Below are 19,046 nucleotides of genomic sequence, written 5' to 3'. Positions count from 1 at the left end.
AAGCGTGATTTTTTTGGTTTCTTTTCTTCTTAGTCTGATCTCAAGTGTGTCCAGGATGCCAAGGGAGGTTCTTTCTACAGAGATCACTGCCCTGTGCTAGGTGAGTCAGCAGACTAGTGAAAATTACTAAGTAGTGTGTCAGAATTCATGAAATCAGAAAATGTTTAAATTAGGCTCTAAAAAAAGTTATTTAAGGAGATACTTTTTGGGTTTTATTTTGGTTTTTGAAGTATATGTTTTTTTAATTTATTCAGACTCTGAAGAAGTTGTCATATCTTGAGAATTGATATACCACTTCTATGTCATAATCTTTTTGAAACCTTTGTCTTTTGGTTATAAACATGTTGAAAAATTTTGTGTTAGACTTTCAATATCTTAAATATTGATAATAGAATCTGACAATTTAATGCTTATAAATTCCTTAGAATTTTTGTAAAATTGCTTTCTAAATACAAAAATGAAAAATTAAGGTTGTATAATTAACAAATCTTCATGTGTCATTAAATAAGAAAAAGATAAGAAAACAATATTATCTTCATATTATAGATTCTTTATTGCCGGTAATATTTACCACATTCTTCTAATTAAGGCGTTAGTCTCCGAATGCTTGCCTATGTTCCTCTTTTTAAATAGCTTTATTTCCCTTTTGGCTAAAAAGTGCTGTTTTCTTACAGCGTACCCTGATTTTTTTTTAAAAGGAGAATGTAGAAGAAATATTTATATTTTTGACAAGATCATCCCTTTTTCTTGCTTTCAGAAACTTCCTTGTTTTGTGTCTTGCCTTCACAGGAAAAGTGTAGAATCAACATACATATTTTGGGTCCCTTGTCATGGTGTTTTCTGATCATGAATCCTGACCAGAACTAGTTTTGAAAATAATCTAAGGAATGGACTTTTAAATATTTAAAAATGTTCCTTAGGAAAAAAATCACAAGGGTCATTTGGTTAAAAATAGTACTAAGTAGTTCAGAGAAGAAAATAATTTCAAGGTTCTCTTTCATATTCTCTAGCTAATTATTGTAGCTGTAGTTAGTTACCGAACCTCAATAACTGTAATTGTAGTGTAGTTATTGCATGGATAGTCAGCAAGTCATCCAGGCAGAAAAGTGAATGTTTTCAAAACCCCGAACTTTGATATAGGTTTGCATAGTCTAATAGATTCTGCTCTTGTTCAATTGTTATAAATCATCACATTATTTGAGTTTGTGAGTCTGATTGTTTTCTTTCTTATTGATGCTAACTCCAGAATCTGATACTTACTGAGTACACTCTCAAAACATTTTAAGATTAGATTAAGATGAAAATATCTAGAGCTTGTTTTTATTTAAACATAATGCAGTTGCATGATATTGTTGTGGTTTTCCTTTTCCTCTCTCAACTCCCTCTGTAATTACAGGTGAGCAAAATGGCAATAGGAATCCTGGTGGATTGCAGATTGGTGACTTGGTAAATATAGATCTTGACCTAGAAATTGTACAGTCTTTGCAGCACGGTCATGGAGGATGGACTGATGGCATGTTTGAGACTTTAACTACAACTGGAACTGTTTGTGGCATTGATGAAGATCATGACATTGTAGTACAATATCCAAGTGGCAATAGGTTGGTAATATTTCTTAATTTTTAGTAATGGTAAATAAAGTTAGTATGTAGAGGAAAGAGCCTTAGAGAAAGCAAATAATGTGCTATAATCAAAGACTCCTTAAAGCTAGCTGTTAGATAGTAGATAAAAATCCAGAATATGTTGGTAAAGTGGAGGAGAACAAATGATAAGAAGTGTGTGTGTGGTATGTATGTGAATTTATATGAATGTATTTATGATAGTGTTCTATCTACCTTTTTTTTTCCTGCTGGAGCAGAATACGTTGTATCAGTATGAGGTAAAATATAGTTAAAAAGTTCTTTGTTCACAATGGACTGTATCAGTCTGAATGAGAAGAATAAAATTAGAACTCTGACCTGTATCTCCAGAGAGTCATCTCTTGGTAGCATAGCCTTTTCTTGCCACAAACATGTGCATGTATCAATCCTTATTAGTAACATAGAATTGCATGCATTTCTTCACTCTGTACCTTTGCACATACAGTTTCTTCTATGTGGAATACCTTTTTCTCCCTCTTTGTCTGGATTAACTCCTCTGCATCCCATAAATACTGTTTTTGTGTTTTGGGAACCTTCTCTCATATTCCACTCTCCCTGGTATATGTATTCCTCTGTTTAGGTCTCCTTTTATATATGAAAATGGTTATTTATTTTGCCTCTAGGTTGCAAGTTTCTTGGAGGCTTTTATTTATTTGCTCTTAAGGGCTAAAATATATTCAGTTGGGGCGCCTGGGTGGCTCAGTGGGTTAAAGCCTCTGCCTTCGACTTAGGTCATGATCCCAGGGTCCTGGGATCGAGCCCCCCATTGGGCTCTCTGCTCAGCCGGGAGCCTGCTTCCCTTCCTCTCTCTCTCTCTCTGCCTGTCTCTCTGCCTACTTGTGATCTCGGTCTGCCAAATAAATAAATAAAATCTTAAAAAAAAATATTCTGTTCTTTAAAAAATAAAATAAAATATATTCAATTTACCAATATGGTTGTATTTTAAAGAAAAAGCAGTAGTTAAATTGAATAATTGTCAAAGCTTTATTACTGACATATACATAAAGAAACTAACTTGTTGAGGTTCTTTAGGGGAGGAATTATATATAGATAATGAAACACTTAACATGAAATTGCTTACCAGAGTGTAGAATTAGCTCTAACTGTGTTCAAATCTTAAGGATACATGTGATAATACCAAGAGATGAAGAAAAACCTTTGACAGAATTCCACTCCCTTCATGATAAAAACTACATAAAGCAGTAACAGAAGGGCACTTCTTCAGTCTGGTAAAGGGCATCTGTGAAAACCCATGCTAATATCATAATTGGTGGATATTGAATGCTTTTCCCGTAAAATCAGGAACAGAATAAAAATGTCTGCCCTCCCCACTCTTACTCAGCATTATTCTAGAGGGTCTAGCCAGGACAGTTAGGCAAGAAAAATAAATAAAAGGAGGAAGTAAGAGAAGAGAAGGAGTTAAACCATTTTTATTCACAGGTGACATGATCTTGTATATAGAAAAACCTAAGGAATTCACAAAAATCTGTTAGAACTAATAAGTGAGTTCAGCCTAGTTGCAGGGTACAAGATCAATGTAGAAAAGTCAGTTGCATTTTTGTAGATTGGCAATGAGCAGTTTGAAGATGAAATTAAGAAAACTGTTTCATTTATAGTAGCATCATAAAGAATAAAATACTTAAGAATTAGTTTAGCCCAAGAAGTGCAAGACTTGGGGAGCCTGGCTGGGTCAGTTGTCAGAGCATGTGACTATTGATATTGGGCTCGTGAGTTCGAGGCCCTATTGGATATAGATTTTTTTTTTTTAAGATTTTATTTATTTGAGAGAGAGAGAATGAGCTGGGTGAGGGGGGAGAGGGAGAAGCAGACTCCCTGCTGAGCAAGGAAGCCTGATGTGGGGCTCAAATCCTAGGACTCTGGGATCATAACCTGAGCCTAAGGCAGATGCTTAACCAACTAAGCCACTCAGGTGCCCCTGTAAAGATTACTTTAAAAAAAATAAGTCCAAGACTTGTACACTGAAAACTACAAAACATTGTTGAAGGAAATTGAGGAAGATCTAAGTAAATGGAAAGACATCTTATGCTTATGGATTGGGAGATCTGATACTATGCAGATGGTGTATTAGTTTCCTTGGGTTGCCATAACAAATTGCCACAGACTCGGTGGCTTAAACAGCAGCACTTTATTCTTTCACAATTATGGAAGGCTACATACAAGTCCAAAGTCAAGGTGTTGGTGGGATTGGTTCCTTGTGGAGATTCTAAGGGAGAATCTGTTCTATGCTTCTCCTAACTTCTGGTGGTTGTTGGCAGTCCATGGTGTTCCTTGGCTTGCAGATGCATCACTCATTTCTCTATCTCTGTCTTCACATGACCTTCTCCTCGGTGACTCCATGTGTCCCTGTGTCTTCATGGGCCCTCTTTTTTTTTCCCCCCTGGGTACAGATTTTATTTTCAAATGCATTCAAATCAGTCTGATTGGTCAAACTCAGCTAGTTGTAGAAAATCATTTGAGACGGAGAGCCACATAAACAATTCCCCAATTCCACTGTTTTATTTTGGTCAATATTTGTAGCTTTGCCATCCATAAGGAAAGAGCCCTGAGAAGACATAGAAGGAAGTTAATTGAACTCATGGGAATTCTAAAATCTTTTACATAGAAATGACCAAAGTTAACTTCATATGACCTCCTTATAAGGACACCACTCATTGGATTTAGGGCCCATCCTAATCCAGTATGACTCCCTTTTATTGATTACATCTGCAAAGACCCTGTTTCTAAATATGGTCATATTTAGAGGTACTGGGGATTAGGATTTCAACATTTCTTTTTGGAGGACATAATTCAACATATATCATGGCAGTTTTCCCCAAACTAATCAAATTTAATGCAATCCATATCAAAACCCTAGTGCCTTTTTTATAGAAATTGGCAGCCTAATTCTATAGTTCATGTGGAAATTGAAGTGACCCAGATTAGCCAAAATAATTTTAAAAAGAAAAACAAAATTGGAGGACTCACACTTCCTAATTTCAAAATTTATGATAAAGCTACAGTATCAAGACGGCATATTACTGACATAAGATGGACATGTTGATTGATGGGACAGGGGTTGAGAGTTTGAGTATATGTGCTGCCGAAGCAAGCACGGGGTTGAGAGTTTGAGAATAAGCCTTTGCATTTAAGGGCATTTGATTTTTAATAAGGGTCCAGCCCATTTCGGTGGAAGAAAGAGCAGTTTTTTCAATAGATGATGCTGATAACATATACAGGCTTACCTTGCAGATGTTGTAAGTTCAGTTTCAGACCATTGTAATAGGTGAGTCAAATGAAGTTTTGGTTTCCTAGTATGTATAAAAGTTATGTTTACACAATACTGTAGTCTATTAAATATGCAGTTATACCTTAAATACTTTATTGCTAAAATGTTAACTATAATCTAAGCTATTTGTGAGTCTTCATCTTTTGGTGCCCACATCAATGTTGATGGCTGCTGCATGATCAGGGTGGTGGTTGCTGAAGCTTGGGGTGGCTATGGCAATTTCTTTTTTCTTTCCTTTTTTTTAAATTTTAAAGATTATTTGTTTATTTCTTTATTTGTCAGAGAGAGAGAGAGAGGGCATGCACAAGCAGGAGGAGTGGCAGGGAGGGAGAAGCAGGTTCCCCAGTGAGTAAGGAGCCTGATGTGGGACTTGATCCCAGGACCCTGATATCATAACCTGAGCCAAAGGCAGATACTTAACTGACTGAGCCACCTAGGCATCCCTTTGGCAGTTTCTAAAGACAGCAATGACCTTTGCTGCATTCTTCCTTTCATGGATGGTTTCTCTGTGGTATGCAGTGCTATTTGATAGCATTTTACCCACAGTATAACTTTCACAACAGGAGTTAGTCTTTTCAAAACCTGCCTCAGCTCTGTCAACCAAATTTATGTAATTTCTAAATCGTTTGTTGTCATTTCAACAATCTCCACAGCGTCTTCACCAGTAGATTCCTTCTCAAGAAGCTACTTTCTGTGCTCATCTATAAGAAACAACTTCTCATCTGTTAAAGTTTGATCATCAGCTTGCAGCAATGCAGTTAAATCCTCAGGCGGCACTCCTAATTCTAGTTTTCTTGTTTCCAGTACATCTGTACTGACTTCCTCCACTTAAGTCTGGAACCCCTCAGAGTCACCCAGGAGGTTTCGAATCAACTTTTCTCCAAACTCCTATTACTGTTGATATTTTGACCTCTTGCCATGAATCGTGAATGTTCTTAATGCCATCTAGAATGGCATATCCTTTCCCAAAGGTCTTTAGTTTACTTTGCTGAATTCCATTGGAAGAATCACCATCTATGATACATAAAGCCTTACAAAAATGTATTTTTATTTTTATGTTATCTATATATTTTTAAAGATTTTGTTTATTTGACAGAGAGAGAGAGCACAGGCAGGGGGAGAGGCAGAGGGAGAAGCAGACTCCCCGCTGAGCAGGGAGCCTGATACAGGGCTTGATCCCAGGACCCCGGGACCACGACCTGAACCGAAGGCAGTCACTTAACCGACTGACCTACCCAGGCGCCCTTATTTATTTTTAAAGATTTATTTATTTGGGGGAGAGAGCGTTGGTGGGAGGGGACAGAGGGGCAGAGGGAGAGAAGGAATCCAAATAGACCTCTGCTGGTGGGGCACCTGACCTTGTGGCTTGATCGCACCACCCTGAGATCACAACCTGAGCTGAAATCTAGAGTCGGACATTTAACCAGCAGAGCCACCCAGATGCTCTCAAAATCTATTTGTAAATTATAAGATTTGAAAGTCAAAATTATTCCTTGATCCGTGGGCTGCAGAATGGTGTTGTATTAGGAGGCATGAAAATAGCAGTCGTCTCATTGTGCTTTCCATCATAGCTCTTGGGTGACCATATGCATTGTCAATGCTATACTATTTCTAAAGGAATTTTTTTTCCTGAGCAGTATGTTTCATCAGTGGGCTTGAAATATTCAGTAAGCCATATTGTAAAGAGATGTGCTGTCATCCAGGCCTTGCTGTTCCCTTTATAGAGCACAGGCTGAGTGATTTAGCATAATTCTTCAGAGCCCTAGGATTGTCAGAATGGTCAAGGACATTGGCTTCACCTTAAAGTCACCAGCTGTAGTAGCCCCTAACAAGACAGTCAGCCTGTCCTTAAAGGCTTTGAAGCTGGGCACTGACTGCTCCTCTCTAGCTGTGAAAAGTCTGAAAAGTCTGTGAAAAGTCTGAATCTTCTTCCAAAAGAAGGCTGTTTGTCTATATTGAAGCACTGTCGTTCAGTGTAGCCGCCTTCATTAATGATCTTACCAAGATCTTAGGGTCACTTGGGGCAGCTTCTCCATCAGCACTTTTTGCTTCACCTTGCACTGTGACGTAATGGAGGTGGCCTCTTGCCTTAAACCTCATGAACTAACCTCTGCCAGCCAGGTTCAGACTTCTTTTTGGTAACTTCCTGATCTCTCTCAGCCTTCTCAGAATTGAAGAGAGTCAGGGCTTTGCTCGGGATTAGGCTTTGGCTTAAGGGAATATTGTGGTTGGTTTATCTTCTATCCAGATCACTCAGACTTTCTCCATCTCAGGAATAAGACTTTTTCACTTATCATTCATGTTTTCACTGGGGTAACACTCTGAATTTCCTTCAAGGCCTTTTCCTTTGCATTTACAATTTGGCTGACTTGTTAAAGGGGCCTAGTTTTCAGCCTGTCTAGGCTTTTGACATGCCTTCCTCACTAAGGTGAATAATTTCTAGCTTTTGATTTAAAGTGAGAGATTTGTGACTTTTCCTTTCCCTTGAACACTTAGAGGCCATTGTAAGGTAGTTAATTGTCCTAATTTTAATAATGTTGTGTCTCAGGGATTGGGAGGCTGGAGGAGAGGGAGAAAGATGGTAAAGCTGGTAAACTTCTGGTCTTTGCAGCAATCCAGACACACACATTTATAGACTAAGTTCTCTGTCTTACATGGGTATGGCTCCCTAAGTCAATTGCAATAGTAACACCAAAGATCATTGATCCAGCAAAAAAACAAAAAAACAAAAACAAAGATCACTGGTCACAGATCATCATAACAAATATAATGTTTGAAAACTGTGAGAATTACCAAAATGTGATAGCGGTAGGAAGTAAGCGAATGCTATTGGAAAAGTGGCATCAGTAGCCTTGCTCGTTGCAAGGTTGCCATAAACTGTTAATTTATAAAAACACTGTCTATGCAGCGCAATAAAATGAGGTATATTCATACTAACATCTAATTATTGTGTTCTATGCCTTAAACTAATTTAATGTTATATGTCAGTCATACCTCAAATAAATAAATAAATAAATAAAGCTGCAATGAAAAGAAAATGGTGCTGAGTCAGCTAGTTATTAATATGCAAAGAATAAGAAGGGACCCCAACTATATTACTGTGTAGAACTATGAAATAAAAGATCATAGACCAAAGTGTAAGAGCTAAAACTATAGAACTCTTAGAACAAAACACAAGTGTAAGTCTGTGTGACTTTGGGTTAAACATATGACCCCCAAAGCAGAAGAACCAAAGAAAAAGTAAATAAACTAGACATCATCAAATTTAAAAATTTTGTGTTTTGAAGGAAGCTAACAGTGAAAAGACAATGGAGTAAGAGAAAATATTTACAAATCATATGTCTGATTTGGGACTTGTGTCTTGAGTATATAAAGAACTCTTAAAATTCAACAATAAAAGACAACTAACCCATTTTAAAAATGGACAAAATATTTAAATAGAGATTTTTTCCAAAGAAAATACAGATATGACCAATAAGTGCATTGTGTTAATTTGCTAAGGCTGTTTTAACAAAATACTACAGATTGAATGGCTTGACCAACAGAAATCAATTTTCTTACTGCTCTGGAGGCTAGAAGTCCAAGTTCAAAGTTCCATCAGGGTTGGTTTCTGTTGAGACTACTTGGCTTCCTTATAGTTGGTTGCCTTCTCATTATGTCCTCACATGGCCTTTTCTCTGTGCATGCTGAGAGAAAGAGAGGCCTTTCTTTCTCTTCATAAGAGGAACAGACCCTCTTATGAAGACATCAGTCCTGGTGGATTAGTGCCCCACCTTTATGACCTTATTTAATCTTGATATTTCCTTAAAGGCCCTATCCAAATACAGTCACAGTATGGGTTAGGAGTTAGCACCCATGAAAAGATGCTCCATGTTATTAGTTACTAGGGAAATGTAATTTAAAATCACAGTGAGATACCACTTCACATACTAGAATGACTAAAATTAAAAAAGCATATGATTAAAGTGTTGGTGAGGGTGTGGAGAAATTAGAACGAAATCCTCATACATTGATGGTAGGAATGTGAAGTGGTCTTGATGCTTCGGAAGACAGTTTGGTAGGTCCTCAAAATGTTAAATATAGAATTAACATATGACCCAGCTGGTCCACTCTTAGGTTTATAGTCAAGAAAATTGAAAACACATGTCCACACAAAAACCTATACATGAATTTTTATAGAAGTGTTATTCATAACACCCCAAATATGGAAACAACCTACATGTCAATCAACTGATCAATGGATTAAAAAAATATGATGCATCCATATAATGGAATATTATTCATTCATAAAAAGGAATGGCATACTGACATATGCTGTAACATAGTTAAATCTTAAAATATTGTGCTCAGTGAAAAGAAGCCAGTCACAAAAGGTCACGTATTATGTGATTTATGTAAAATATCCAGAATAAGCAAATATGTAGAAACAAAGTATATTATTGGTTGCTAAGGGCTGGAGTGAGGGGTAAATGTGGATCGACAACTAATCATTTTGGAGTATCTTTTGTGGTGATGAAAATAAAATAAGATAGTACTTGGATGTATATAAGGCTGTGAATATACTAAAACCACTAATTTCACTTTAAATGAGTGAATTATATATGAATTATATCTCAAAGCTGTTAACAAAAAGAGAAGGAAATCTTAATGGTGTAGAGAAATGCTGCACTATCTAGGGAAATTTGGCTCTATCAGAATCATAAGCAAATATAATCTATGATTAGGTAGCTTTTTAAGAATCACTAGTGAAATACTGACCTCATGTGTACTAAGATGTTCATGGAGAGATGTTCTTTATAATATTATTTGTCATGGTGAAAATTTGAAAATACTTTAAATGACAGTAGGAAAATGGCTAACTGCGTTAGTGTATAATCTTGCAGTGGACTGCTCCTGTGGCCAGTGAATTGAAATAAGTAGCACTGTATCTGTCACACTGAAAAAGAGATATATATAAAATCTCCTATTTATGAAAAAGGAAGCGACTCTGTCTTCATTATAAATATTAGCTCATTAAAATAATAGTGCACTCACAGACCTGTACCCCTGGGGATAAAAATACATTATATGTTTATAAAAAAATAAAAATTTAATAAAAAATAAAATAAAATAATAGCACACTCAAGGATGTCCATTTTTTTCCCAATTTCATCAGATTTTGTTTTTAATTGGAACATAATTGACACCAAAAATAGTATTAACAGTGGTTGGTAGTGGGATAGGAAATGGTGATCCAGGTGTGTTTGTGTGAATTGTTGTGTGTTTCTGAAATGTTTTAATATTTAATTTAATTTAATATTTAATATTTATATTATATTTAAAATTTAATATTTAATTAAATTTTAATATTTAACAATAAGTATGTGCTTTATAACAATTTTTAAAACATGCAAGAGAAAGCTAGAGAGAAGTATATCATATCAGGGTGGTGATTACAGATAAGTCTTTTCTTAAATTCCCATGATACAGTTATAAAAAGAAATATGTATCATGCAAGATGTCATTGCAAAGGATTGCTTTACTCTGTTGATGTGTCACAAAATTTTTCCCTTCAGTGTTTAACTAAGAATGTTGTATTAAAATTAAGTAAACTTACCCATTTTGAGTTATGTCTTGATTTTTAGGTGGACCTTCAATCCTGCTGTTCTCACGAAAGCAAACATTGTCCGAAGTGGGGATAATGCTCAGGGTGCAGAAGGAGGCACCTCACAGTTTCAAGTGGGTGATCTTGTACAGGTTTGTTACGATCTGGAAAGAATCAAACTTCTACAGAGAGGACATGGAGAATGGGCTGAAGCTATGCTCCCAGTAAGTTTATCTAAAATAGTTTCAGACTAGGAATGAAAAATAGTTTTAGACTAGGAGTTATATTATGCTAATGTAGTTTAAAAAATACTTTAATTTTATAAAATAAATTAGCATAGTCCTTTGAGAATTGTACTCTTCATTGGCCGCTAGGCATACTTAATGCCTTTTACTTTCTAATTTGTTCTAGTTAAATTAGCCCAGGAAGGTCCAAATATGGCAACAGTTAATATTTTTTGAAAGAGTTGTTAGTAGAGAATGTCATGTAGGTAGAAGGCAACAGAGACTTTCCTGATTCTTAACCCCAGAGTGAGAGAGATGTGCTCATCCAGTTACTAGCAGTGCTGGACCATTGCTGCTTTTCTCACTTGGGGGCCTGGCTCTCTAAAACATAGAGTGTGAAAGAACAACCCTGAATGTGTGCCTTCTGTGGTGACTTCGCTCCCAAAGAGTTATGGTTTAATTTTTAATTTATTCATTCAGTACATTTTCACCAAATGTTCAGCAACAACAGAAAAGTTTGTTTGTTCTGCCCTCCTGGCATCCATCTTCTTTCTCCATCTGTGTCTTGCTCTTTCCTTCTGTCCCATCCTTCTGTACTATCCATTCTGTCCTGCCTTCCTCCGCATATTGTCCTGCTGCACCCCTCCCCCCATACTTTCTTGCCCTGTACTCCATTTCCTTCCTTTCCCCTTCTTTCCTTGCTATGTCCTCCTATCATCCAGTCACCTAACTGGTCCTCTCCTGTCCCCCCAGGTCCCATCCTATTCAGTGCCTCCTTCCTCTACCAAGTACCTTCCCTCCCATTCCTCTTCATGTCTCATCCCTGCACCCTAATGTGTTGTCTAGTGCCTGTCCTGGCTAGCACCTCCTTTTCCTGTCTAGCCCCATTGCCTGTCTCGTTTAGTCCTCTGCTCTCTCCCATCCTGTCCAGGCCCCCCTCCCGTCCTTCATGTTGTGTTGTCCTTCCATCAGTCCATCCTTCCTTCCTACCTTAATCCTTCAGCAGATATTTTAGCACAATGTGCCTGTCAGGCTTCAAGGATATAACAGTGAACGAAAGAAAAGAAATTCATTGTTATGGTGCTTTCATTCGAAGACATTTCATAGTTTGCAGATGCTGCTAGTGTTTTTATTGCTTTAGTTAGATAGTGACTAAGTGATGTTCTAATGATGACTAAGTTGTGTATGTTCTGTAGGAACTGTATTTTAGAACTTTATTTTTGTTCAAAAAATTAAGTAGTATATGATCTCTGTTTGCTTTTGATATTAAAGTTGGTTAAAAAATATATCGATTGTCTTTAAGCCTCACTATAGTGTCATGTTACATAAATGTAATTTTTTGACATGCTTTTCTAGGAGTTACGTATACTATTTTAAGATTTTTTAGTCAAGATTTTTTTTTATATTTTATTTTTTTATTTTTTAATAAACATATAATGTATTATTAGCCCCAGGGGTCAGTCAAGATGTTTTTGTTTTTCCCCTTAGCAATGACACCTTATATGTAACAGCTTATGTCTTTGGAGTGCCCAATTATTCTAAGCACTGTGCTAAATGATGAATATATACATACACGTGCACAAACATACGTGTTTACACACATAGATACATACACAGACTTTATTTGTCCTGGGAATATTATAAGCAGGTGTTGGTATGGCATCCTTATTTTAAAGATGAGGAGGTCAGAGCTAGGATTCTGAACTGGAGTTTGAACCCAAACCTGTTCTACTTTAAAGCCCAAGTCATCTGTCTCCCATAGTAAGCTGCTGTATAAGAAAAACCTGTAGATTATATCTGCAGGGAAATTCTGGGATTCCAATGGTAGTGGTGTAGAATTTTAATCTTCCCAAATCATCTTGATAAAAATAGTGAACAACTGGATTAGCATAACTGAAAAAAAAACCAAAGCTGCAAACATCTGTATGAAAACCAGGTTACAGAATAGCCTATTGAACTCTAAAATATGAGCTAGTAGTGAGAAAATACTGACAGCTACTAGATCCACATTTGTCTGTCTAGCAGCAGAGAGAATTAATGGGCATTGGATGGACCTGAGAACAGGGGGACTCCAAAATAGCTAACAAGTATTCATTGGCTAGTCTAGATTAATGTAGAAACAACAGCCCTGGGAGGACTCTTTCAGACTCCATTTTGGGGTGAGGGTAATAGGTCCATGCTAAAGGTTGAAGGAATTGGAAATGCCTGGGTCTGTAAACTCTCAAAATTAACCAGTCATAGCTCCCTTCCATTAAGGAAGAACTGCGGGAATAGAGACCAAACTTATTAGGATAGAGACAGTAGGTGCAGATGAAAGATAAAAGTTGGAAGGGATCACAATTGGATCCCTATACACAGTTATTGAAAAATGACAAGGAATAGCATAACTTCTTTATAGACAAATGAGAATACATTAGAAAGATACACACATAAAACTAAAACCTAATGATTCAAAATGAGCCAACAAATTAAAATGATAAAAGATGAAAGAACAAAATAGATCATAATTAGAAATGAGATAACAGAACTTAGGAAAGAATTAAGAAAAGGAAGATAATTTTGTGAAAGAGGAGAGTAAGCTTGATGCAACACAGATTAAATAAATATGACAGATATGCCTTAAGAGAAACAGAAGGTAAAAAGAAGAAAAAATGCTAAAATCAGAAAGATAAAAAGTATTTCAGGAAAGTGACAAATATATCTAATAGATGTGCATTTGGAGTCCTTGCAAAAAAGGAAAAACAAAAACCAAAGCAATGGAATATAACAGCTGCTAAAATTTATAATTTCAGAAAAAAAGTCCCCAAGTTAAAAGATTTAAAACTAAATATTAAAAGGACACATTGCATACTGGGGAAACTGAGAACACAAAACACTGAGCCATATTCTGGTAAAATAACTGAATCTTCAAGAAAAGAAAAAAAAGTCTTTGGGTATCTAGGAAAAAAAGTCAAGTTTTACTTTAAAAGAGAAAGAAAAATCTGATCTCAATGCTTTATGATTTCAATGAAATAACATTTAGGGTACTCAGGGAACAAAAGTGTAAGCTAAGAGTTTATAACCAAACTGACTTTCAAGTATAAAGGCTATAAATTGCTATGAATATATAAGAATTCAGAGAGTCTTGTTCCCATTAGCCTTTTCTGATTCATCTGTTAAAAGATGTCTCAGACAACCAAGATGACTGGAGAGAGACCAATTTAGGGGCTCATGGTGGACATTAAATATGTATTTATTTGTTGAACTAAGAGTAAATGATAGTTAAAGGAAGAGTTAGAGTCTATATAATGGTTATAAGCTCTATCATCACAGATAAAGTACAACTGTCAAAAAAATAGGATAGGATTGGAGGGAGAATATGGAAAGTTTAGTAAACCGTTTGCTTGCCTCTGGTTATTAACTGGAACTAAATACTGTTATTTTAAATCAAAATATTGTGGGAGAAAGAAGGTAAGGCTAAGAACATGAGTGATTCATTTTAGTGTTGTACATACGGGAACCACTTGACTCACATACTCTGGCTCTTTTTTTTAAAGAGGAAATTAGGTTTGTATATATAAATTATGTCTTAGTATTATTGTAAATATAACTATTAGGATAATTCAGAGTTTATATGAAGAAAAGCAAACAATGGAGGAATTAACCATTACACTCAAAAAACATGTCTCCATCTAAAGAAGGAATGTGTTATGGGGGACAAAGGTAGAAGGGAGATGTCTTTGAATATGTCTTGTTTTATAGATTTGATTTGAAACCAGATACATATTTTATACAACTATAAAGCAAAATTAAATTCCTAAAAGTGGAAAATGAAGTAAACAAACCTAAGTGTGTATCTTGTTGGTATAACCATACAGAGTGAAAAGTACAAGTGATTTTTAAGCGTAGTAATTTGTCTTTGTATCTTTTTAGGAAGAATATACCCTAAAGAACTGCATGTAAAAAACAATTTTTTAAGAATTTTCAACAGTTTTCAGAGATCTTGTTGTTTGTGATAGTGTTAATATTATTATCCTGAGATTGCTGCATGCGTGATATGACAAAAAATCAAATGAGTGATTATATGGTAATTCTAATTCTGTTATTCCAAGTGGCCTTGAGAACCAGAATGATCAGGGTGGGAAAACGAGATATGGATGTAACATAAAAGAGGCTGAGTGAAAACCTTGTACTCTTGAATTTGCATTGGAAGGGGTTTATATTTGTGATTTATTTTATCTTTAAGACACAACACCCTCCTACCACTGTTTCCTAGCTCTGTCTGTGAAAAGACTTAGAAACAATAACCATTCTAGTAACAATAACCAAACTTAGTGCCAAGATTACAATCTTGAGGAGTAGCCTTTCTCTCTGTAAAGAACCAGTCTTTGGAGAAATGGCTAATTCTAGCTCTTTGTCAGGAGGTGAACAAGATGAGCCTCATAGCACATGGTAAGGAAGCTATCAGAGATTTCTAGGTCATTTTAAAAGGATCCAACAGCCAACTGGGAGTGTTTCTTTTCAAATACAGAGACATATGAACTATTTAAATTATACCAATTAGCAAAATCCAGATTGTAAGGAACTTCATAGGACAGATAACCCTGTTTCTTCAACAAATAATTGGCAGAGAAAAATATATGTATGGATTTTATTTGGAACTTGATTTAAGCAGACTGAAAAATTTTATCATTTATGAGGCAATTGGAAATTTGAACACTGGTATTTTATGATATTACAGAGTTAATTGATAATTTGGGGAGGGTTGTTAGTAGTAGTTTTTTTTTTTTCCCCCTAAAGTTTGCAACATGATTAATAATACGGGAGGAAATAGAATAGGTAGGGGAAAACAAGATTGGCCATGAGCTGAAAATTGTGAAAAAATAGTTGATGGGTACATGGGGATTCAAAATACTGTTATCTACTTTTGTATGTTTGAGACTTACTATAGTTAAACAGTTAAGGGGCAAAAAACAAAGAATGCAGCCTCGTAGAGTTTGAGATGATGGAAAATTCCAAGAGAAAATATCTAGTTAGAGGTTAAAATTGATGTGTGTTAGAGGGCAGGGGGAGGAATAAATAGGGCTAGAGAAGTGTATTTTGGAGTTTTTGGAAATAAGGTGATAGTTGTCAAAGTGGATTAAACTTTTAAGGAAGAAGAGTAAAAAACAAAGGAATAAAATTTTGAGGACAACAAATAGATTTAGGGATCTGTAAAAGGACAAGGAGCCAGTGAGTGGAGAAAGAGAAGGAACAGGTAGAAAGGTTAGACTGCCATCCAGAAATTAAGGGAATAGTTTGAAGTAGTTGGAGTCACATGCTGTGGAAAGGGCAAAGGATAACATATTGAAGGACAGTCTACTCTGTTAGGAAGTAGTCAGATATTACCACTTTCTTCACCAATTTTCTAGTATTGTAATTTGCTATTCTGTGTGCTTAAGAGAAGACGTTTTGGACTGGAGTTTGAAATGGAGCTAATAATAGTGCTTTACTTTCAGGGTTTATGTATTATGTGAGTTAATTTGTATAAAGTTCTTAGAACAGTATCTGCCCCATGGTTAAGAGTTGCTGCTAATTGTGTTCTGAACCCAGTTGCCTTTTTTCTCATTCATATATATATATATATGTGTATATATATATATTTTTTTAAAGATTTATTTTAGAGAGAGTGCATGGGAAGGAGAGACAGAGGGATGGAGAGAGAGAATCTCAAGCAGACTCCCTACTGAGCACGGAGCCCCAGGCTCCATCCCACAACTCTGAAATCATGACCTGAGTCAAAATCGAGTTGGATGCTTAACCAACTGAGCCACCCAGGTGTCCCCCTTTCCCATACATTTAATAAGTGTTGTTTCTACATACTTGTGTCTTGGAGTGGATACTGAGTCCCTTTTTGGTTAAATATAGTTTATTTTAGAAATCAAGGTTTTATTTTTTTAGGCTAGATTGGTGGTGAATTTTGGATTTTTTGATTTATAAATTCTCAAGATATAAGATAAGATTATGGGGTTAAAAGGTTGGATATCAACCCTGATATGAGGAAGTTGAGAGGCAACGTGGGGGGCTTGGGGGGTAGGAAAAGAATAAATAAAACAAGATGGGATCGGGAGGGAGGCAAACCATAAGAGACTCTTAATCTCACATAATAAACTGAGAGTTGCCGGAGGAGGGTAGGGGGTAGGGAGAGGATGATGGGGTTATGGACATTGGGGAAGGTATGTGCTATGGTGAGTGCTGTGAAGTGTGTAAACCTGGCGATTCACAGACCTGTACTCCTGGGGCTAATAATACATTATTAATAAAAAAAAATTTTTTTAAAAGGTTGGATATCAAAAGGCAAAATTTTTTGAATTCTTATGAATAATAGACTGTCATGATTTATTTTTGATTTTATATTCTTGTGGAAGTATTATAGTTTTGTTTATTAAAATGCTTTTTATTTATTTTCGTTTTTTTGGTGGACAGCAAAGCAAAATTTATTTAGTGATAGTGCAGAGTTTATTGAGTGATAGAACAAAGTTTATTGAGTGATAGTACAAAGCTCCTGAAGATGGAGGGGACCTGAGACAGTTGCCCTATTAAAATGTTTTTTTAAAGATACTCTTTCAAGTTTGTAGCTAACAAATAACCCACTTGAATATGTTGTCCTTTAACAGTTTTTTCATTAGGAACAAAAGAAAATCAATACTTTAAACAGTAAGAGCTAACGATTGAGTTTTTTTTTCTATGGTATGTACTTTAGACTTGGGAACAAGAACTAATTTTTTTTTTTTTTTTGAAAGACTTTAGGTAAAGTTGGCCGAGTACAACAGATTTATTCGGACAGTGATTTAAAGGTGGAAGTTTGTGGAACATCTTGGACGTATAATCCAGCAGCAGTTTCCAAGGTGGCATCTGCAGGATCAGCCATTAGCAACGCATCTGGTGGTATGTTTGTATTGTTGTGTCTTTAAAAGTAATACGGTTTACATTAGAATCTTTGCTAATTTCTCTGTTCTCTTGTACAGCTAATGTTGTATGTGTTCTTAATTTTCTCCCAGATCACATGACCTCACTTGAATATTGACAATTCTACACTTTTCTAAAGGTTTTTGTTTTTATATGATGAACGTTTTTTTAATTTTTGAGGATTTTATTTATTTGACAGACAGAGGTCACAAGTAGACAGGCAGAGAGAGGGGGAAGCAGGCTTCCTGCTGAGTAGAGAACCTGATGCAGGGCTTGATCCTAGGACCCTGAGATCATGACCTGAACCGAAGGCAGAGGCTTAACTCATTGAGCCACCCAGGTGCCCCTGATGAACGGTTTTTGTTCTGACTGAGGTATACCCTGGAAAATTTTTGTAAATAAGTGCTTTTTCTTGGGCATAATATTGAAGGTGTTTCCACATCAAATCTGGGATAACTGAAATTCATCATTGTACTCTTTAGTCAGAACTTTTGTTTTCTGCCAAGAAATATCACTTTCTCAGACTATTTTATTCTCTTTTTATTTTCAACATTATTGCTAGCAGATGGCTTTCTTCCTCGATATTTTTACATATCAGCCATGGTTTTTTCCTTACTATTTATTTTATTTTTATTTTTATCTTTTTAAAAGATTTCATTTATTTATTTGTCAGAGAGAGAGCACAACAGGGAGAGTGGCAGGCAGAGGGAGAAGCAGGCTTCCTGCGGAGCAAGGAGCCAGATACAGGACTTGATCCCAGGACCCTGAGATCATGACCTGAGCTGAAGGCAGATGCTTAACTGACTGAGACACCCAGGTGTCCTCTCACTATTTAATAAGAATTGTTATACATATAAAAATGTATAATAATAAGTAGGAAATCATCTTGAAATGTGAATAAGTAGAAAATAAGTAGGAAATCGTTTGAAATATGAATAAGCTGGATGTTTGGGTAGATTCATGCCAAAGTCTTTCCTTCCTGTGCTCTAGCCTTACATACACATAGCCTCAATTCATTCTAGAACAAATTGCAAGTTACTGTGTATTATCATTCAGAAAAGAAGGTAGAACCATAATTAAATTTTAAGAAAGTAAAGGAAAACTATTAGGTGACCTCCAGTTTTATTTTATACTGCTTTCTACTTCTGCTGCTGTTTCTTCTTTCCTGATGTAATTTGCTGGTGTGCTTAAAATTTAAATCAGGCAGTGTTTATTTTTTTACCTTGTAGTTAGATGGCTTCACAGCACAGTGACTACCTACAAATACAAAGAACAAGAAATAGTTAATATCCTACTCAAATAATTTGGACTTGGTGTTGATCCTCTGCCTCACTTTGTGATTGCTTTGCTTTCTACTAAGTAGATTCAAGAATTAAGGAATAGAA

At 35.8% G+C, this 19,046-nt stretch overlaps 1 protein-coding gene across 1 annotated transcript in view; it reads left to right on the top strand.

Moving 5' to 3' along the window:
- Positions 1–19,046, top strand: part of MIB1 (MIB E3 ubiquitin protein ligase 1) — a gene marked incomplete at its 5' end in the record, with an annotated part of 124,463 nt that overhangs the window by 32,810 nt on the left and 72,607 nt on the right. Inside the window, 4 exons of the mRNA XM_080822247.1 lie at positions 34–100; positions 1,397–1,601; positions 10,551–10,734; positions 17,496–17,640. Of these exons, the coding sequence (XP_080678373.1) occupies positions 34–100; positions 1,397–1,601; positions 10,551–10,734; positions 17,496–17,640 (601 nt within the window). The remainder of the gene's footprint in view (positions 1–33; positions 101–1,396; positions 1,602–10,550; positions 10,735–17,495; positions 17,641–19,046) is intronic.

The sequence above is a fragment of the Martes martes genome, assembly GCF_963455335.1.
Source record: "Martes martes genome assembly, chromosome: 13".
NCBI classification, from domain to species: Eukaryota; Metazoa; Chordata; class Mammalia; order Carnivora; family Mustelidae; genus Martes; species Martes martes.
The sequence above is the reverse complement of the archived record's forward strand: the minus strand, read 5'-3'. Positions and strand labels throughout refer to the sequence as shown.